This window comes from Petromyzon marinus, chromosome 1 (genome assembly GCF_048934315.1).
Source record: "Petromyzon marinus isolate PM22_M1 ecotype Great Lakes invasive population chromosome 1, UKy_Petmar_22M1.pri1.0, whole genome shotgun sequence".
Classification (NCBI taxonomy): Eukaryota; Metazoa; Chordata; class Hyperoartia; order Petromyzontiformes; family Petromyzontidae; genus Petromyzon; species Petromyzon marinus.
In genome coordinates this window covers 34,658,697-34,680,799 of record NC_133667.1, presented here as the reverse complement: position 1 = coordinate 34,680,799, position 22,103 = coordinate 34,658,697, and the positions used below count along the sequence as shown (strand labels likewise).

Here is a 22,103-nt window from a genome sequence, read left to right as displayed (position 1 = left end):
GGTCAGCGTGGTTGGTGACAGCGGGGAGCATAAATGTTTGAGTAGAGTAGAGCACTACAACCGATTTTGTTGCACTGCCCCCTGCTGACGGGGCAACCGCGCAGCAGCCTCTTCCATGCACGGTGATCGCTCATGCCAGCACTTTTCAGGCCCAACCCCACTTAGCTTCCGAGATCTGGCCAGAATCGGGCACGTTCCGGCTGCTTTGCGTCATCGGCGTTGTCCTTTTTTTATCCGTGCCCAATATTTGCTTCGTGACGTTTCCCGCCGGTGGCAGGTGAGCGGCTTCTTGCCACGCCAGTTCTGGGAGCGCGTCGAAGCGGAGGTGGCCGACGGGTACCGCCTGTCAGGCGAGACCGTGGAGTGGACGCTGCCGGTGACCGTGACGCTGGGCTCGTACCTGCTCGACATCATGGTTCGCGAGCTCAAGGTGTACTCCGGCACCGGCTCCACCGACTTGGTCAGGGGCACCAAACCCATCCCGGCGCTCTACCACGTGTACGCCTTCCGCAGCGTGCGCCAGGTACGGCCACTGCCGATGATGATGAATGGCACCGTACGGTGTCGTTAGCAACTGCAGAAATGCACGAGCAGTTCTTGACCGCAGTTCGCGATGCTCACTCGGGTCTTCCAGAGCGGTGATGTCAATGGAGAAATGATATTGGCTCGTGCGTGGGGGGAGCTGGATGGATTGTTACCAATCGCGGGGTTGTTACGGATGGCTGATGGCTTCAGGAGACCTTCATGCAGCAGTGGATTGATTTAGGCTGGTGATGATCATCAGGATGATGGCAATGCAGATGGAGCAGTGCAATAATGTGCATGTGCGGTGCGCGTGTGTGTTTGCTGCGATCGAAAAACATTGCCAGAGTATTATCATTCCGTAGAATTATTGACTTTGTCTCTTTGGAAGTTAGTGTTGCTGGGGAGAGTAATCGACAGATTGTCGCCTGCTATTTGGCTAGAGCGGCGGGTATCAAACTTTTGGAGGATGCATTGCACGATACGTCTATGGAGAATCAGTGACCTAATACTTTGTCGCGATACTTAAATGTATATATTTGTAAAGCCACTGAGGGGGGGGGGGGGGGGAGGTCCCTTTGTATTGGCTTCAACCAATAGGCATTCGACGAGAGGCTTTATCGCATTGTGGTTTTTCATCTGCCGATTTCCAACGGTTCAGCTGAAAAGAAAGATGATTAGTGGCTGTTAGGAGTGGGTGAGTGCCCCCTCAAAGGGGTTAAATAACTGAGAAATCACCACATACTGGCTCGACAGAATGCGTCCCGAATGCACACCCCAGCTGCCCTTGCGCGCACACACGCAATCACTGGGCCCCCAGCGCTTCCCATGAAAAATCAAAGCAATTTTTCTATGAAATTGCCTGCTGGAATGATGAGCGTGATTCAGAGCGATAATGATCGCCACTTGCAAAGACCCACCTGCTATTCCGTGGCCCGGTGATAGAAGCCGCCCGCTTTGTGCAATTTCCATCGTTCCAGCGTCGCGCAGTCTCACGGCAGATATCTGCTGAAGGTCTCCTGCCCCTGTTTGTGGGATTTGTTGTGCAAATATCCACGCAGGGGTGTTGGTGTTGACAAGATTTGCAGAGACGAACAAACAAATTGTCCTTGCAGTCAGGAGTGAAATGAATGAATGAATGAGTAAAATAATTTCCTTCCAAAAAATACTTTATTGTATAACTGATGTGTAGTGACAGTTACTTCAGTGCCTATTACATCTAGCTCGCTATCAGGCCGAATGTTATTTTTTGTAGTATTTGATTTACACACATCACCCACTTGCTCCTTGCATGGACTGTTCACATCTTGAAAAGTGATATTGTTTTGTCAATCTAGATTTCAAGTTTTCGTGACTGCAGGGATCCATGCTCTTTGGTTCTTTCGGTAAAGTAACGTAGGTAGAAAATAAATAAATAACTTTGATCACGACGTTTCGGGCGCAACACAAGCGTCCGTCAGCAGGTGGGACAACATTCAGCCGTACACCATTTTTAGCAAAGGCATCCCATTCCTCATTCCAATGTTCTCAGTTGAATGTAAAATATTTGGAATTGAAAGGCGACACTGGCCATTTGTTCCGAGATGTTTACTGTAATAATAATAATAATAGGTGGACGTGGTTAAAAGCAAGGCAGCCCTACAAATGTGCACAGTTTGACTTGCAAAGTTGTTTAATTACAAGTTAGGGGTTAAGCGTTTCTGTTGGGTTTTTAAACAAATGTAATTCGCAGTAAATGAAATGAAACCTGCACTGGCAGTGCCATGCACTCAATATTCATGGAAGATGCAATTTCCATTCACATTGCCTATTACTTAGCATTCATGTTTTCTGTTGCGGATGTGATTTCAAATCAAGTAATCACACAAAAACCCCATAAACAAAACAGGACTGTCCAGCCGATGGCTTTTGAAAAATCTCTGCATGGCTGTCAAGTGACACGACACAATAAATCAGGGGGCTCCGAGGTATTGCACCGTGGTGGGTGGTGCAAAAGAGGCACGGCTCCCCACTGATGAGGTTGGCCGGAGGAACTCACCTTTAGCACAATGATGGAAACCTCCTCTCCAGCCTCCTTAAATTGCTCGTTGCCAGCGCTTTGGATGGCGAAGTGTACGCTGATCATCGTGTAATTGCGTCTTTTATTGAGTGCTTCTGCTCGCGTGTTTACGCTCGGCCCCTCCTCTCTTCCTTGCTCTGCGTCTCTCCCTGCCCTGACCAACGACCCCGCTTGCTACGCCGGTCACCTAAAGATCGGCTTCGTTAAGCCTCACCCCCTGGTGACCCAGCTGCAGTCGAGGGCGGTCGAGACGGAGCTTCATTTCGACGTGCAGGCCTTGCCGACCTCCTGCCCACCCCTGCCGTGGACCTCGCCCCGATTCGGCGGCTACGTCCTGATACCCACTACCCTCATGCGCAGCGTGGACATGGCCACGCAGCACCAGAACCTGCTGGACCTGTGCCAGGTGAGACCCTGCACCGAGCCGTGCTGGGGCCCGCGGCGAGGGGGCCCGTCACAGCTCAGGAGGCACCAAGTTGTTTTTTTCACCACGAAAGTAGAGTTATGCCGCAGCCCGTCACATGTGACGAACCAGTCGTTGATGCATATAGATGACACGATGACGACGCGTTTGAGTTTCCGTATCGACTTGACGTCATGTGCAATGAACCAGCTGAGAGACATAAGTTGTTGACACAACTGACGCTGTGTTTGAGTTGTGTTGCCGAATGACATCACATGCAACGAACGTGCCATTAGGCCCCGCCCCTGGTCCTGCTTGGACCTGAGCCAGATTCACCTGCTTTGTGAGGAAAAAGTTCCATGGATTGGTTCTGGCTCGTCTCGGCAAATAGCCGGTGGAAAACCACCCATGCTGTGAGGGCCTTGTGCTGGCTCGGCTTGGGCGTGCCACTGGAAACACGGTGGCAGAGACCTGCATCATGCACAGGCGTGAGCGCGAGTGGCGTTTCAGCAGTTTTGTCCTCTGCGTGTAATAAGCCCAGATTGATCATTTGCTCTGAGTGTTTCGGGTTGAGTCAGGACTTTTTTCTGTGGTTGTTCACCCATATAAAGCATTTTGAGCTTAAATGATGCTGAGCTCGAAAAAAAGAGGAGAGTTATGAAAGTCTGGCTTCCATTTATGCAGTACGTGTTATCTAATGACGCTTTTTAACAGTCTCATCAATATTAAAATTTTCGCTTCTGTGTACGTACACTTGGGTAGTTTTGCATTTCTTTAAAATGGCTTGGCGAAATCTGGTAGCTTCACCTTCGACTCAATGCCATGGCTTAAAGCGCCTTAACCGTAACTTTGCCTCTGTCTCGCACATATTTTACATCGCTCCGTATTAAACTCAGTGGTGGCCTGCCGGGTATTTTCTTCTGTTCACTGCCAGCTGTCTTCACAGGTGACGTCGAGGGGCACGCTGGCTTTCTGCTTGCTCATTTAAAATGTGGGGTGAAGTGGTGGCGCAGCGATTAACGTACTGCACTATGAACATGGCAATTTGAGTTTGAATCCCAGCCGGAGCTAACTAATACCAGCGGCGAGTGATGTTCGAACCGGTCCTGGACATCCCACCTTCACCTACCTGTATTTATCAGCGTGGTGAAGTATGGTCAAACAACTGCTATGGCCGACACAGCATGAGCAGGCTGTTATCCTGCAGTGGGTTGACTTGTGTTCAGAACAGCGCAGGCCTGGCATGATTAAGCCACAAAAAGTTGATCTGTCAAATTGAGGACCAGGAAAAGGTGGAAAAACATCAAGGCTATGTCTCCCAAAACGGTACACCAATGACCTCATTGTTACATATCCCAATTAGCCACACGGCCTGCTGCTGCTGGTGGGTTATTTCAGCAGCATTGGTTCTACACAAGCACCCTCTGGACTGGTGTTGACACTCGGTGTACTTCTTTGTTTTTATGGAGGGACAGATACGTGAAGAAAAGGCATATTCATCTGCTTATTTATTCTATCGCTTTTATTTAACATTCTCCACAACGTGTATTAATTTGCTAGGTAGGCCATGGGAGATATATTTGACGAAAGGCAGTACACAAGCCACACACATTTTCGATGTTTCTCTCACTCTCAAGGCGGGGGGGGGGTGGCTCTTTTTGTTGCATGGCTGAGCCTTGACCACCAACCTTTGACCCATCTGAACCTGACCGGCGTAGGTTCAGGAGGCGCGGCGCTTGCATGCCGCCATGGACGTGCTGAACCAACTGGGGACGTGCTCCTGGATCATTAACGAGCCGCTTCTCGACATCGTCATCGGCATCTTCAACGACCGCGGCTGCGACAAGCTCGACATCCCACCGCCTCTCTCCGAGGCTCCCAAAGTGCCCAGGTAGCCGGTGGGGGGGGGGGGGGGTGGTCGGAGGTGGTAAGATCTTCGTTTTTGTATTTGTTTTTGTAATTAAGCGAGCCTCCTTTAATTCGGTTTGCCTGATCGCTTTTCAGGAGCGCAGAGCATTTTACTCCGCCTGATTACAACAATTTTGTAGTTGTTTTGCAACAGAGGGTAGTGCGTAAAAATCCTTTGTTGTGCTCTACTTATATGTTCCCGCGTCTATGCTGCCCACCACCAATCCCCGTTCACCAGCGTGCATGGTGAATTATGATAAAATACCCCCACGGCTCGCATGCTACGGGAAAGCCCTCATCCAGCAGCGTATTGACAAAATATGGCTGCAAATGTTCAAATTATAAGTTGCACAGTTTCAAGTTGTCACAAGTTGTCACAGCTTTAAACTGGTCCAACGGGCGCAGACTTGCATGCACACAGGGCTTGACGGTTTCTGTTGGATATTCCTATCTGCGTGGCAAACAGACATAGGAATTTTTATGGGGTTAACCCTTACGATTATCAACAACACAGAAACCCACCCCCTCACCCGAAATTAACAAGCCAACCAAAGCACCAAACCCACGCTCCGTCCCACCACCCGGCGCAGGTACGACCCAACGGGTCAGAACGGCATCGCCGACCGGCTCGCTTTCCGGCGCGCGTTGACGCACGCGCGCAAGACGACAAGCGAGATGCACAGCCTGCGCATGAGCGCGCTCTACAAGCTGTCCATCGCCAACGCGATGCGCGGCCGCGTCTTCTGGTTCCCGCACAACATGGACTTCCGCGGGCGCACCTACCCATGCCCGCCGCACTTCAACCACCTGGGCAGCGACATGTCACGTGCCCTTCTGCTGTTCGCCGAGGGGCGGCCGCTGGGCGAACGCGGCCTCGATTGGATCAAGGTGGGTTGGTCGGTCGCGCCGTTTCATTTTTTTTTGTCGAATCTCGCGCGTGCCCCGGTGCGAGGGCCCGAAGACCCGAAATCCCAAGCGGTCGGCAGCAAGCGGCTCGATTTGAAGGCATGCTGGGTAAGATTTTTTAATTGGTTTCAATGAGTTGGGGCGAGGTTATTCTACGAGCAGGGGAGAAACGCGACGATGGCAGGGAATTCCGTGGCGGAGCAGTGCGAGGGTATAAGCAGAAAGGGAATATTTTTTTGTTCGAAAAGTGTGGTGGTTGAACACAATAAGGGTGAGGCGAAACGGCCTAGCAGGTCGAATCCTCAACGTGGGTGAGAGGAAGCAACGAGTGAAGTTCACGGGGCACCGGTGCCCTGATCGTGCTTGAATCTTGCCGGTCGTGTACCGCGTATTGTTCGTCACGATGTCCGGCGTTTTTCCCGCTCCACGTGCCTGGAGCTTCTGTTCCTAAACACAAGTGCGACACCATGCTGAACGACGCGCGCGAGGCACAATCCGAAATCACACCGGGAGAGCTCATCAGCAAAAACACAATGTACGTACGTACGTTAAACTTCTTTCGCACCGAATTTAGCCAACCGTGCACGGTTGGCTATGTACGATGCGATAGAAGTTCAACATACGTAACACGTATGACAATCCATTTATCCTTAGATCCACCTGGTGAACTTGACGGGTACCAAAAAGAAGTCCTCCCTGCTGGAACGCCGCATGTTCGCTGACGAGAAGATGGACGACATCCTGGACTCGGCCGACCGACCCCTCACGGTGAGTCTCTCAGACGAGATGCGAACGGCCACCTCAAGGGCTGGACGAGTTGAGAGATAATATTTTGGGCCGTTGGCCTTCTTTTGCAGGGAGGTGAAAGGCTGAGGTGAGATAATCGTAGTTGAGGCCATTTTTCACGGTCAATCGGATGGAAATACAAAAAAAAGAATGCATTTGACATTTAGTATTTGCATAATTCATTATGTATTTTCAATGCCGTTGCCCATTCTTCCAGTTTTAGTTTTATTACAAGTCTGTGTGACGTTTTTTTTAGCATTTGGGCCGAATAACTGTCCCACAGTGGGCCTACTCTTGCGAATGACCTCACAGGGTCTTTAATGGTGCACTTTACATCTGATGGTGCGCTTTGATAGCCGTCGTTTTGTGACACGCTTTCCGTGTTTTTGTTTGTTCTCGCGTGTTTTTTTTTTATCCCCCTGCTTTAATCGCGAGGTCTTTCAACTACGGTATTGATCACCTGTTCAGAGCGGCCAATAGCAAGGCCCCCTTTGCATTGTCACCGGCTGACATTGCTGCTTTCGTTCTATGGCTGGCTGGCTGGCTGCTCTGATGCGAGTGTCTTCCTTCCATCGGGGCTGTTTAAAATGTATGAGCGTGTGCATGAGCTCTACAGTGCGTGCGAGTGGTGCACAGCTGAAAAAAGCCTGCTGCAGGCGGCGAACACACAACACGCGAACGCACACGTGCACAGACACTCGCACGGACGGCAGTTGTTGAATTTATTTCTGAACGTAGCATTGTTTTGTCCATACCGTGAGCGCATCTCATCGTTGCCATGTTAAACGTTTGACTTTGTTTTAAGCAAACATTTCCATGACATCATTATTAGTGCGATGGGTGTTTTTTTTTCTCTTTCCATGTAACATACCGTTAGCATTACCATATTAACATCAACAGATCGGATGACATACAATGCTAATGACCGTGTGATTGCTTTAGATTTGCCATGACTGCTACAGAGGTGTGAATTGCATGCAACCTCCACGCAGATAATTGCTTTTCGGCGAGGCTTCCGGAAGGAAGCAAAGTATTAAAACTCTTAATATACTGCGCCACCTAAAACCAATGAGTCACCCGCGTGGCGCTTTCACCCGGAGTGTCCTTGCAAAAAAAGACTAATTTGGATTTTTTTTTATTTGCGCCGGCTTTTCCGTTCGCAGAGCCACGTTGCCCCGCTTAATCGTCAGAGCCCTTTGACGTCGCAGCTCTCGTGGTGTGCGGGTTCCTCGGTGCGCCTCCACGGTGGGGCATCATTTCGGCTTGCCTCCTTTTTTTTTTAAGAAACCCACTTGGAAAAAAATGTTTTTCCACGTTTTCATTAAGGTCCTTAACGAGCTCTCGCGAGGCACTCTGCAGCTGGGACGTCACTGCTGCCTTAATTAGAGCGGTTAGTTTCCTCTTAGTGGGCAGTGGCGGTTGTCCCGCTGTGGCTCGACGTTTATTATAGCCGTCGCCTAAATTGCAGCAACAGGTTATCAACTAGAGAAACGTGAGTGATCTCATTATAATTGATTGCCTGACTTGGCTTGCCCCTGACCTTTGTACTGATGTGTTATATATATTTTTTACGATTTAAGAAAAAAAATCAATTGCACTAACAATATCGTCTCCAAACAATCAAAATAACCTGTCAAATGCAAGAAAAGAAAAAGATGTAAGCCAAGGCAAAATTGAAAGGGTTTCGGGTATTCCAGGATGTTTTCCAGCTTTGTGTAGCCCAAATATTTCTATAATTGCCACTTTGCCAAATTGTAATTCTTCATTCATTGTCTTACACAGTCACCACCGTAGTCCTTTGTCCTTTTCACTCTCCGCCGTCCTTGAAGCTTTTACCGAGTTTGCATTGCTGTGTAAGCTCGGACTGACGTCACTTCCTAAATTAAAGCCAGGGCGATTTTGTCCGCGAACTGCTGCTGTTTAATAATACAGCAAACATTTTCGTAAATGACTCCTTGCACAACTTTAAACCAAGCGGTCGCTTCAACCAAAAAAACACAAACAATTCCCACAATGGTTCGTGCAAAAGCTGCTTTGCTGCGACCTTTTGCAAGCACGGAAACGCAAAAACGCAGTGCTGATGTACACACATTCGAGAGGCCAATCCAAATTGGAATCTAATAGGACGCTTGCTGAGATGAACGCTGAATACTCACACGTAGCGATTATTATTATTATACATCATGTTCCGGCTTAACTGTGGCTTATGCAAATAACTTTTCCTGCGCCGTTTATGTCAACTAAAGGCATTGTTAGTGAGGGGATGTTGTACCTGCCGCTGCCACAGTCGACACACTTGCACATTTAGATCAACAGATGGAGCTTTTGTCGTGTTCGTTGCCGCTAAGCATGGGCTCAACATCACACTAATGCGTCATCTGCGCAATAATATCTAATAGCAGCAGTTGAATTCGTATGTTTTTTGGCATGAAAATATTGGCCTAAGAGCACCTTCATCCTTTTTTTCTGAAAAAAAATATAATCCCAGCATTTAAATACTTGTTTGTTCCAACGCTAATCGTATTACAGCTATTTACAATGTTAATTGCTCTTTGCACATGCGATAAACTGCGCCGGAAAATATCCTTTGCTTCCGCGATTGAAAACGGTGGCCAAACAAATTGATTGTGTGACACCTGGAGGACCGGAAGGCACCCTTGATACATTTTGTAAATGGGAACGCTGACACTACACCATAGACACCAATCCACGTAACCCCCTCCCCCTCCGAGTTAAACATATCACGGAGCCAATGCAATATACGAGGGATATCAACCTCTGTGCAAGTGTAAATCATTCATTCGCGATAATGCAGCACCTGTGAAACGGGGACGTAGACTTCTCTCTCCTTTGATGCACAGTAAGTCCCGGCCATGATGAATGTATGCTTGTGATTTCCAGCGGTCTTAGATAATTCAGAATGCCGCACACTTGCCTGCAGAGCTGCGAATCGGGCCTGTCTAAGTAAGTACAGCAAGTAGGTCGTGTACCCTGCGTGTGTTTTTTGTTTGTTTTCGTGCTATCACATTGTACGCGTGGGTTTCTGAAAGGTGCCCATGATTTTCTTACTGACGTGGAAAAATGTGCACGAGCAAAAGCACCATTCGAAGCCAGACCTTTTTGAAAAGGTGTTTTTTAGCCTCATTTGCGGCCTTGCTCGGTGTTAACATTATTGCTACTGCTAGTGTGAAAATACGCGTGAAAAGGGGAGTCCGACAAGGCAACACGCTTTCTATAAAATTATTCACAGAGAGATTAGAACTGTTTCCGGAAATTGGTTTCGGAGGAGCAATTAGGGCCCTCTTCAGAGTAAACTAGATTTTTGTAGTTGTTGACGAGAAGCAGTCTGCGTTTTGTAAATACTGCCTCGGTCACTGCATCACGTGCTTTCAAATGCCCTTCTGAGGACAACTGGAATGCTCTTCCTTCAAATATTAGGAAGCCCCTGGAGCTTTACACTTTTAAATAATCTAGATTGAAAACTCATCTCTTTAGCACTGCTTTTTGTGTTTCGTTTTTTTGTCCTTTCCCGCACCCCCTGATTTCCACGGTTGGCTACGTGCAGTGCAAAAGAAGTTCAACATACATAGATACAATAAAAACAAACTACCGGAAGTGCATTTCTTGAAATCTCCCAAGGGCGAACACGACATTGCTCAGATGAATAGTCTGGAAGACAAGTAGGAATCCTGCTGTGACGTTAGCGCTTTCGTGGCGCTACTTAACGGGATATGCTCGGCTGAATTGTTGCCGCTTCAGTGATCATGCGCAGGGTTATGTAAAAAGCAAAAAAAAGTTGGTTCTTTGCCAAGAGAAAAGTAAAAAAAATATGCCAAGGTATTGTCCCGACTGCTCTATTTTTAGCGGAGGAAAATTGTGCACAGTGCCTGTCGCAGTGTCCGTTGTTTTGGTGCCTTTGTATGAAGTTCAGCTCGTTCCAATGTGAGTCATTGGTACAGATGTTGAAAAGAATGAAACGAAGGTCGTCTGTGCTGTTAACATCCTGCCACCACGACCATCCAACAATCTCCGCTGTGTGAATTCAAATCAAACGGTTGGACGATGCAAATGCAGTGTCATGCAGAATCCTAGCTGAGGTTTGTAACGCGTCCAAAAGGACGTCCATTGAAGAGACGGGGTGGGGGGGGGCGATGAAATGAGCTCGAGCGCAGACGCACGGGTAGATTGTTACATCGCAGGATCGTGGGGGGGCGACCGATGGCTTGGGGAGGCCAATCTAGCAGTGAATCGACCGTGGCTGATGATGCCACAACCGTTGCCTGTGTGCCACCAGCTTGGTATGGATGAAAAAAAGCGATTCTCTTTTAGCAATTCATCAATTCTGTCATTCACTTGAAAACACCTGATTAAATAGTTCTAAATTTTGCGCTATTAAATACAATTACACAACGCGCATTCCGATGGGGAGTGCACATTCAACACCGAGCGACATCTTTCCCACGGCTGGGCGTTTATTTGCCGCTGTTGTAACCCAAATAGCAAATTTTAAAAATGACGTGCGACAAAATTGCAACTATCCCACCACCCACCCACTCAGCCACCCACCAACCCCCGCCCTCATTCTTACGTAACTATACCCATTTCGGCCCTGCCTTTGCAAAAGGGAGTAATCTCAGGGGCTGTCACCTGGTTAAATAAAGGACGTTCAATTGAATTTCTACACACTTTCTTTTTGTCACTGGCAGGCGCTTGGGGTGAAAAAGCCTTTTTGTGGTTGCCGCCAAAACAGTTGAAGTTAGCGTAGGTTTCTTTTCACCGGGGCGCTGCCATCGATGGTGAGATGGGCCTGCCGTCAGTTGAAATTTTAGACGTATCGTGACAGGCCGGTTTACAGACTTAAACACGTCCGCCATCGGTCGGTCCGAAAGGCGGTGCCTAATTGGGCGACGTGGGCCGCGCACCCCTGCTGCCGGATGTTGTTAAATTGGAGCATCTTGTGTTAGACCCGAAGGGAGATCTCGACGTTTCCCGTTGCCTCGTTGCGAGCCATGGTGCCCCACGTCCTGTGTTGCATCTCCAGCAATCCTCGTACAGTCTCCGCCTTATTTCACGGTCGCGCTCGCACACGAGCATCCACGTGCCTCATGAATTGCGGTTTTTGGGAAAATGCAAATTTTATTTGTGTGGTGCCAGGTTTTGGGCTTTCTTTCTCTTTCACGTAAATGTTTAGTCTGTTTAATGAACGTTTATTCGATCCGCTACCGTCGGCAAAACCAGCGTGGTGAAGTATGGTCAAATAATCTCCACAACCCGCACGGCTTGGGGGGAGGACGTGAAGTAAAATGACTAAAAGGCACTGTAGAAGTACAATAGTTCTGGTGTCTGTATCAGTAGAAACATTTTTTTCATGAAATAAATAGAGACCTTTCGAGCTAATCACTCATGAGGACTGATGGAAACAAATTCACCTCTCAATTGTTGTAAAACTATTATCCACCACAAGGAGGCTCTTTTCATGAAATGTTTTGGTCAAAAACATTGCACGAAACTAAGGTGAAAATGGGCTTTTGTGCTGTATGAAGGCTTCGTACGTGAGTAGGCCTTCATGAACATTGGATTGACAATGACCGATAATGGTGATTATGGCGTCAGGCTGCATTAATGAGACGGCGTCAGATCTGCTTGACTTCCTCATTAAAGGATGATGCAACCAAAGAGCAAGCAGCTCTCCCCTAGTAGACTATACACGTCACGGCACTGTGGCTGTCCCGCCTGAGTTTAAAGCTTCCCTAATGATAAAACGGACTCTTGAGTGATGTCACTGCATCCATGTAATAAAATATACAGCGTGTCATTGGTGGTGTTGTATAGAGTACCGTACAGAAGTGTACGACGTGACCTAAGAGGTTTTTTTTTTTTAAAGCAAAGCTTAAAATTTAGGTTAGACAAAATCGAACACGCGGTCCCGGCTTTTCTCTCCAACGGGGGTGCGATGCCTCTGGTATGAGATGAAGCCCATGAGTCCATTTTATGTGGCCCGTTGCCACATGAGACTTTCAAATGATATTTAGCCATCGCTGCAAGAATCTTAGCTGCATGTTTACTTCGGAACTGCGACCTAATATAATTATCAACAACGTCAGAGGAAAGCAGATGCAGGCTTCGTGTTAGCGTGTTAAGATGAGACCAAGTTCTTTTTCACATTATTATATTTGGGTGATGCTGATCTGTGTACTGATGTGTGCTCGCCCACCAAAAGGTATTTGAAAGTCATATTTGGCCCTCGGTAAAGGAAAAAAAAAGGCTCCATACCCCTGGCATGAGTTGCATGAAACAACTCGAGTTGAAAATTGCCTGCGGGCCGGCATCATTGAAGGGAGATTTCCACCTAAGGTGTTTATGCAGCTGGCCGCTGGCCTACAAGGTTGAGGCTGATGTTTAGGACTTGTGTCTTTCAGCTCATTCGGTTTTCACCGTGTGTTGTTTACCGCGCGTTGTTGTTTGCAGTCACGGTTTCCGCTGAGCCATGGTCAAACTGACACCTGATAATTCCCCACATACAGCCTGGCTCTTAGTTTCTAAAAATAGTTCCGCTAATAGATATTGATGGCGAATTACAATTCGTATATGAGTTATTCCATTACGTGACCCGGGCTACAAATAACCAAATGGATGCTTCCTCATTTAACTGCAAAGTGCTCTCAAATCCCAACTTTTGGGTGCCTTCCACCGTTGCGCTGGGACAAAGAAAAGATTAATAGAAGGGCACAGCAGTCTGCCCTTTTAAAGCTAGACGCTTGCTCCCTTTGGCCATACTTTACTGCCTTTTGTCATCTGCACGTTGTGTTGAAAATAGAAAAAAAAATTCCCAGCGTTTTTGCAGCATCTGTGCCATTCCTGTTTCATTCTTGTTCAATCCTCTGCCAGAAGTGTGGAGTTTCTCCCCTCCTGACCTCGCCGATACCAGCATTGTCCCAGTTTATTGCTTTCAATTCTGTCTCCAGAAAGTTCTGTCTTGAATAATGACAGGGAGGTCATCGGTGAGATTTGGGGCGGTGAAATCAACTCCTGTGCAGGTGCCAAGTGGATAATCACGTCGCAGGCTCGTGATAGATGTCGATGCCTCGGGGAGGCCTTCAAGCAGAAGTTGATTGGTCGTGGCTGATGATGACGACGGTGACTGTTTCATCTTGGTAACAGTGCATACATAGGCATCAGCGTTTACAAAATACCGAGCAAAAATGTCAGAGGAAGAGCGCGCAAGCGTGCAGCACAGATACAAAGAAAGGTTCTTGCAGTCAATGGTGGACGAGGAGCGATGGTCTTGCGGTGCGCTTCGGTGTTGACAGTGCGGTGAAGGGAGTTGGCAGCGGTGGTGGTGGGGGGCGCGAAGGGCAGCGGGAGACTATGCCGTGCCCCGGGCCTGCGGATGGGCAGAGAGTGCCGGTAATTGGCAAGCTTCTGGCAGAGGGGTGGGGGGACTGGAGCAAACGTGAGATTAACGGCTGGCAGGGTCCTGGAAGGAGAGTCGTGTGTAGCAATCGCATCTGACTCTAATTAAATCACTCGGTGCCAGCACCTACCAGGCAAAGCGCTTCACAATAACTGTTTAGCATTCCTTGTTCGGACTGTCTGAGTCGATGTATCTTTGTGTGTGTTTTTTTTATTATTGATAACATAAATAAAAACTAGAGTCTCGGTTTTGGAGGTTGGATCCATGTGGTTTTTTTTTGTTCCACTCATTTGTGGGAACTTTTTTTGCAGTGGGTTGAGGTCAGGGTTTTTTTTACCAACTGGTTTTCACTGCAGTGCAGGGTCGTGATTTGTTAGTGTTGAGAAAAGTGGCAATTGAGGATATGAAGCTCAGAGCCCCAAAAGTTGGAACCGCTTCGTTTTCACTTTTGTTTTATAATTGTGAGGTTGTGATATTCTGCAGTAACCCAATTTAAAAAAAATCTAACACTCACAAGTCACAGTTTGGCTTCAGAACCTGGATGTAAACTGACTCCCACTTTGTAGGCCATATTGAGCTCCATTTTAAAGGGTTCTTAACACTTGTACAAGGTGCTCTTGGTGAGTTTTTTTCTTGTGTGACAGTAATGTTGATGAAAATAAACCCAGTCTCTTAGGTATTCTCTGTGATAGCAACAGTTAAAATAAAGGCAAATCAAGCCAATCTAAACATATTTTGAATAGGTAACAATTATATTTGACACATTTTTTTAAACACAAGCAGGGATAAAAAAAAAAACGGAGATTGGTTTGTATGACGGAACGCCCTGCAGCGTGGGTGAGCTGTCGAAGCAAAGTTGAAGGATATATATTCAGCGTATAAAACAAAAATCTGCTTTAAAATTGAATTTAAACTAAAGTCAACTGGCATAATCCAAGGACCTGCCTCTGGGAAAGCACAAATAGTCTCTTGTGAAAAATTGGACTCTCTAACAGGAATGAAATATATTTTGCGCAGTCTTCAAAACGTTAAGTTGGTAAAACAAAATTCCATCTAATTCAGCAGAACGTGAAGCGTTTGACATTTTATTTCCTAACAACAACATTTCACATCTCTGTGTTCTGGACATTTAGCTTATCCGTGTATGGTATGCTGTGTCATCGCGATGTACTTTACAAGCCTTGTCTGTGTTCTCACATCGGCCCAACCTTTTTTTGGCCTTTTGAACCACACATGTGGCATATGCATTGAATGTTTACTATCCCAAGCATTGACGTATATTCTCTAATGGCAAGTGTGACCATTGCGTGGTTTGTGTTTGTCTGTGTGACTCAACCTTAGCTGAGTACCTGGTGTGGTGTGTAAACGTCAGCATTGGCAGACAAAGGCGGCCTGGCGTGGTGTTGGTTCTACCACCCCCTCGTGCGCCTTGCTGGCCTTCATAGGTTTTTCGCAAAAAGCACTTGCCCTAAGAGTATGTTAAAGACTACACGGGGATCTTTGTGTATCACAGTTGACAAACATTTTTTGTTGGCTTCACCTGTGAACCACATGCTAAATAAATCAGCAGTGAACAAATAAATAACATGCTTGTATTTACAGAGGGCCAGCATTGTTTGTGGATTATGGCCTCAATACTTACGAACATGTTTAACCATTGTTGTGCGAGGCGGAGGTTGGTGGGGGGTATGTCAATTAAAACAATTTAAAAAGCCACGGTTATTATGTACATTTGTTCAATTAATTAGCGATCACTCAACAATTAGGTAAAGCCATTATGAAAAATTATAACGTACACCTACGCCAGTGAAATATTGAATAACGACGCAATCATATGTTGCTTTCGCAAATAATAACGTAATTAGATGTTTTTTTTGGGGACTGGGGCAGAGCGGGATGGGGTAGCAGCAAGATTAATGCGCACGAAAAACAAAGTGATATCCAACAACTCCTCTGGCCCGTAAAGAGTGAATCTCATTCATTGTTGAGCGCTCGGTCCCTTCACGACGATGGTGCAGGGCTCCCTCCGGACGTACCGCGGGTGACTCGGCGTTGCCCCACGTCCTCCCGTCGCGCTCTGCCGACAGTGATGGCACAAAATTGAGAGTCTTGCCGGCAACTGTGTTTTGTCAGTTCTGTTGTTATCCGATGCGGATGCCTGGACATTGCCTGAAGCTGATTTGGATTGGCTGCAGTCCTTCCACATACGACGCCAAAGGACGCTGTCTTGGCATCCGATGGTTCGACTCTGTCAGAAATGTCACCGTTGCGTCTGCGACCGATCTTCTAGCGGTCGAGAGTTTAGTTCGAGGGGAACAGTCCAAGTCACTTTTTTGGACACGTCGCCCATCTTCAGTAAAAAAAATTTGCTCTCTTCGGCATGGTGGTCGACGTTGGAAGTGAGAACTGCGACCCTCAAAGGAATGGCGCCGTACCCCGTGGTCGCACCCCCCGTGGATCAAACAAATCACTCGAGACGCTGGTGTACGGCAGCAAGAGCAGTTTATGCGAATGCTGTCACAGGGGATTACACGTTTGGCACAACGGCTCCTTCGGTGACTACGCGTGATGAATGAATGAATGCCTTCCCAGGGCCGCCAGTGGTGGATGGAGGCAGACGAGCCGTGGCAGGTGCTGGCCTGCTGCATGGAGATTGCCAGAGCTGTCCGCTCCCCGGATCCCAAGGAGTACATCTCACACTTTCCTACCCACCAGGTAAGGTGATGATGTCGCCATCGTCGTTATCGTCATCGTTTTCATCGTCGTTTCCATCGTCGTCGACGGTCGTCATCTCCTTTGTCATTGTCACAGTGGTCATCATGATCGCTATTCACGTCACGGGCATCGTTCTAATCATCTTTGTCTTCTTCGTCGTCATTGTCACCATTATCATCGTTGTGACCGTCTTTATTATGATCACTGTCATCATCGGCGTCAGCATCCTTGTCATTATCGACAATATCCCAACCGTCATTGTGCTTATTATCTTTCTCGTCATCGTCACCGTGGTCTTCAGCGTTGTCATTATCGGCAGCGGCAGCGGCAAAAATCGTCAAATCAGCAGCAGCAATGATCATCAGTTTTGTCAAACGTCTCATCAAAGACAGCTCCACTTGCTGCGAGGCGTACAGTACAATTTGCAGTTCAGAGCAAGAAGGCATTTAAAGACTCAACCATGCCCCCCCCCCCCATCAGCCACCTCATGATGCGGGGAATTGTCACGATTTCGAGTTTTAAGACAATTAATTAATCTATTCTTCCTCCTAGCACTTTGGTGAATGCAGCACCTCGAGTGGCTGCGGTGATCACGTGAGCCCATTACATACTGCAAATAAATATGTAAAGAATATTTATTCTCACACCCAATTCGATGCGTGTTTCGTGAGCATTGGAAGAGATTTAAATCAATAAACCAATGCGTCGTTACATGCCTAAGGGTGATAATCGTTCAAAGCAGGGAACCGGCCCCGGTCGACGTCAACAGGGGAGATGCAGCGATGAGACCTCCGCTTGAGCAGGAGCTAGATGGATCACGTTGCATCACTTGACCGTGAGAGATGACGACAACTTGGGTAGGTGCTGGGGTGTGCGGGAGGCGGAGGATCGCTAGTCCAGCAGTGAATAGAGCATGGCTGATGATTGCTCGCATTTCGACCTATGTTGGAAGATGAGCAGAGGCACGACTGGACTTTTTAATTTTAACGGTTGTGCGTTGCAGAGTGTTGGGATAAGGCAGCAAGTGGCACTTCTCGGCGCTTCGTATAAGCAGCCAAGGCCCGGTTCTTCATGAGGAGGCTGAAATTGAGCTCGAAGTGCACGCGCTGGCGGCGGCGGTAACTGATGGTGATTTTGCATATTCAGTGGGGTGAATTTGCACACCCGAGTCTTTACTGAACAATGTTATGTGCGATAAATCGAGACGCATTAAAATTGCATTATAATGACCGCGGTACTTTTTTTGTTTTTGTTTAACGATATGGTATTTGTCTCACTGTGGCATAAATATATAATGTTTCTTTCTTATTGCTTGCAATGTGTTACTTAATGCTTTGCATTGTGTAATCCTAAACATTGTGATACCATTGCGTCCCTGTGCGCACTGCGGAAGTTATCACAGCTGGTCGTCATCACTGATGTCGTGACTTTTAAGCCAGGCCAATTAAGACTGAAACAAAAAAAAGTTAAAATGGTTTGACTTCCTGCGCAAATGAGCATTGAGTTGGTGCTTGAAATTCCGCATCCCGACGGCGAGGGTGAGTCTGTGCGTAGGGTAACCGCTGCTGACTTGGCCAAAAAAGTGGAACTCATTTCACAGACCCGGGAGGGATGATGGGGTTTGTCGAACCCCTCCCAACCATCTTCAGTCTCTGAGCTTCTTGCTCTGCCACTGAAGCACCTGATCAGATTTTGATAAAGTGAGGTTTGCAGAATATTTCTCTTATTGCATTAGGTGGTTATGCATTGCACATTTGTAGGTTATCATTAACAAATCAATTGCAATGTAGGTGTTTTATTTATACTTATTTTCTTTATGAATGCATACACGCCAAATCTCACAGATGCTAGCCCAGGGCTCGCCAACCCGTGGCTCCGGAGCTAAATGCGGCTCTTTAAGGACGTTATTTATTAAGGACCCTCTCCTATTCACGTGCATTGTGACTCTTGAATTATTGAGTTTTTTTTACCGAAATCGAACAAAAATGTCTCTTCTTGTTATTTTGGTTGCCGACCCCTGTGCTAGAGTGATCAGGGCAAAGTCCCTTCAGTGAGTCTGTCCGGCACGTGTGATTAACAGCCCTGCGTGACCAAGCAGCTTTTATTTGGACGCATATATGCATTATGATTGGACGCAGCAAAGGCTAGTGAGAGGGTTGACTGAAGTTGTCCAGGAGGACTGGTACAACCTCAGGACCGGTACAAATCAAAGAAGAATCACTGCATAGATTTTTTGCAGTTGTGCTTGACGCTTGTACCGGGTGTTGTTCTGCACGATGTCCGAGGTGTCGCCCTGTTCATTTCCTGAAGAAGCTTCCAGCACGTGGAGCGAAACGTCAAACATCGCGCCCGTCAGCGCGCGGTATGACCCAAAATCACACCGAAGGGCTTGCCGAATCGGTCTGTGCAAAGGAGGCTTGTGAATGCTTCTGCCAGGCCGATAGAGACAGCTGGCCTCGAGGGACAAGGGGAGGCGGAGGAACAAAGCTCGGTGCACCGGGGTATTGAGTCAGGTGGCTAAAACACAAGCTGACATTTTGCGAGGAATGCAGTTGGTGCATCTGCCAGTCAGCCTCGTCTGTTAACCTTTAACACTCGCGTCCGGCACGTGATCTCGTCAGCCAACCTTCGCCACCCAACGTGGAATCAAGAGTTCGCCTAGTGTGGCACGGGCACCACGGTGATGGCCCCGTAACTTAGTGGCGAATTGTTGCTGCTGCCGCTTCTGCCGTTGCTGATGCTGATCCTGTTGCTGTGACCCGCTGCCGCTGCTGCTGCTTCTGTTGACGCGCAGGACGGGTCTTGCAATGGGCTGCAGCACTACGCCGCCCTGGGACGCGATACGATTGGCGCCGCATCCGTCAACTTGAAGCCGCTGGACATGCCCCAGGACGTGTATGCGAGCGTCGCGCAGCAGGTGCTGCCGCCGGCACTGCGACCGGTCCCCGTTGCCTCCGCTTTGCCGCTTCCTGTGCCGCGCCGGGCTATTTCTGATGGCTATTTTTGATGGGGAAAGTGGGGGGGGGGGGGAGGGGGGGGAACCCAAGTGAATTAAAACGCAGAAAGAAAGCGAATTCCGTGCTACACGTGATATGGCCTAATGCTCTCGTTTGTCTAGATAATTGTGGTATCCTAGCACTCGGCACCTTGCTATAAATCATGTTTTTGGTGAAGAAAAGCTTGTCGGTTTTAATTTCTCCAAAGCGTTACGCGATGTTGTGTTTGTGTATGTTTTTGTTTACTTGTGCAGATAGTTTATTCTGTTAGATTTCAGTGTCCCCAAACAGCAAGTGCTGGTTGGTGCTCACCTTGGTTGGTAGATCTGGCACGAGTTGTGGAAATCCAACAATTTTTTGCATTTGTCCGTCATAGGGCAACCACCATTTATTTCCCACCATGTGGTTCACCCGCACCGTTTGCCCCCTTACATTACCGACCCAGAGGGAAGATGGGCCATGCCAACCGGCTGCAATTTAAACTGAAAACGTCACCTTAGGGAGCTCTGTGCATGTATCAGCAGACCTAATTCCAATCATATTATATTCATGTCCATCTTAAGCATTCCAGTCGAGCAATATTTAATGAATCTTTTTCTTATTCAAGGCTTGAGGCTGACAGAGTGCGGGCGAGCGTGTTTCACGGACAAAGTGTAGGGTTTTGGCAAGTGTCCCTTGACGATGTCACGGTTCCATGCCGCCCCTCCTCCTCGCCACCCTTCGCCTCGCAGCTCTGCGACAAATCTCTCCGATGGCCGCTGCCGTTCTCAGGTTGATGTGTTCCGTGCTGAGGACGCCAAGAACGACGTGAAGATCGCCCAGGTGCTCGGGGGCTTCATCGGCCGCAAGTTGGTCAAGCAGACGGTGATGACGGTGGTGTACGGCGTGACGCGTTACGGAGGACGACAGCAGATCGAGAAGCGCCTCAGCGAGATGGACGACTTCCCCAAGGTGCAGCACCACCACCTGCGGCTCCGCTGCCAGCCAAAGCCTTCTGTTTGTGCTCGTGGCAATTTGTTCCCGGGCCCTCCATGCAGAATCCCCTGGGGTCTTGTGCTAGTTGCGCAATGACGTGCCCTCTGCGATTTAGTCTGAAGCTTGAGTTTGCCAGCACGACTCGATCTCTGATAGCTTTGGCCTTTGCAGAAATTCACAAAGCAATTGGGCCTCCCTCTCTAGATATGTGCAACTGTTTTGCTGCAAAAAAAATGGGAAAGTAAAGTGGGACTGCCAGGTTTTGTGTTGATTTGTGGATACGTGGGTATAGTGCAAGAACCAAAGATTTTCAGCGATAAATTGCTTTGCTGGCGTGAACTTTGTTTTTTCCTCGGGACAATATATTTTTTAGTGTTCTTGATTGCGTTTGTAATGGGAAAAGATTGGGATGCTTGCCGACAGCGATTTCAAATACATAATGGGACCTCCTTTGCCAGTACCAAAATATGAGAATAGGTTTTCCACTTTTTTTCTGGCAGCAAAACAGGTGTTAAGATTTTCATTTAAAGCTTTCGTGACTGCAGGGATTCATATTCTTGGTTCTTTCGGTAAAGTCACGTAGAAGGGAAACAATAAAATAATAAAAATATAAAACAATAAAATTCTCACGACGTTTCGACTGCAACACAAGCAATCATCATCACCTGAAACGTCGTGCGAATTTTATTGTTTTATATTTTTATTATTTTATTGCTTCCCTTCTCCATGACTTTACCGAAAGAACCAAGAATATAGGTGTTAAGATGTTAAAACACCAAACTGAAACCTTTTACAAGGAATCATATCTGCATTAACCACAATACTTGTGGTCAGAATCAAAACAAAAAACATACTCTGATAATATATGCATTGTCTTTGAAACTGATTGGTCCACACCAGAGACAGCTTTCTTTTGAGCCTCGTCTCAAAACGTTTTTGCGTCCTCTGGTCTAACACCGTTTTGAGACTCGGCTCAACAGATTTCAAATACATATTCCTAGTTTTTTCGGTAAAGTCACGTTGAAGAGAAACAACAAAATAATAAAATATATATAAAACAATAAAAAAATTCTCACGACGTTTCGACCATAACTCAAACACCTCAAGACGACCAATTGAGTTATGGTCGAAACGTCGTGAGAATTTTTTTATTGTTTTATATATATTTTATTATTTTGTTGTTTCTCTTCAACGTGACTTTACCGAAAAAAACTAAGAATATGAATTACTGCAGTCACGAAAGCTTTAAATCAAGATTTCAAATACGTTACATTTATTATGTCCTTGATTTAAATATATGCCGTGTGTATTTTTTATCTGGTGAAGAAATTAATGAGAAATGCTTTAACACATTAACAATGTTGTTTGTTACTCACGTGCCACATTAATTGCATAATGGCAAATTATGCCACGAAATTC

General features: G+C 47.2%; 1 protein-coding gene across 1 annotated transcript in view; it reads left to right on the top strand.

Annotated features, from left to right (window-relative positions):
• POLRMT (RNA polymerase mitochondrial) overlaps positions 1 to 22,103 on the top strand; it is a 75,243-nt gene that overhangs the window by 23,379 nt on the left and 29,761 nt on the right. Inside the window, exons 10-17 of the mRNA XM_076067437.1 lie at positions 278 to 523; positions 2,775 to 2,987; positions 4,703 to 4,875; positions 5,483 to 5,780; positions 6,453 to 6,566; positions 16,591 to 16,713; positions 19,508 to 19,630; positions 20,481 to 20,660. Coding sequence (XP_075923552.1) covers positions 278 to 523; positions 2,775 to 2,987; positions 4,703 to 4,875; positions 5,483 to 5,780; positions 6,453 to 6,566; positions 16,591 to 16,713; positions 19,508 to 19,630; positions 20,481 to 20,660 — 1,470 coding nt within the window. The remainder of the gene's footprint in view (positions 1 to 277; positions 524 to 2,774; positions 2,988 to 4,702; positions 4,876 to 5,482; positions 5,781 to 6,452; positions 6,567 to 16,590; positions 16,714 to 19,507; positions 19,631 to 20,480; positions 20,661 to 22,103) is intronic.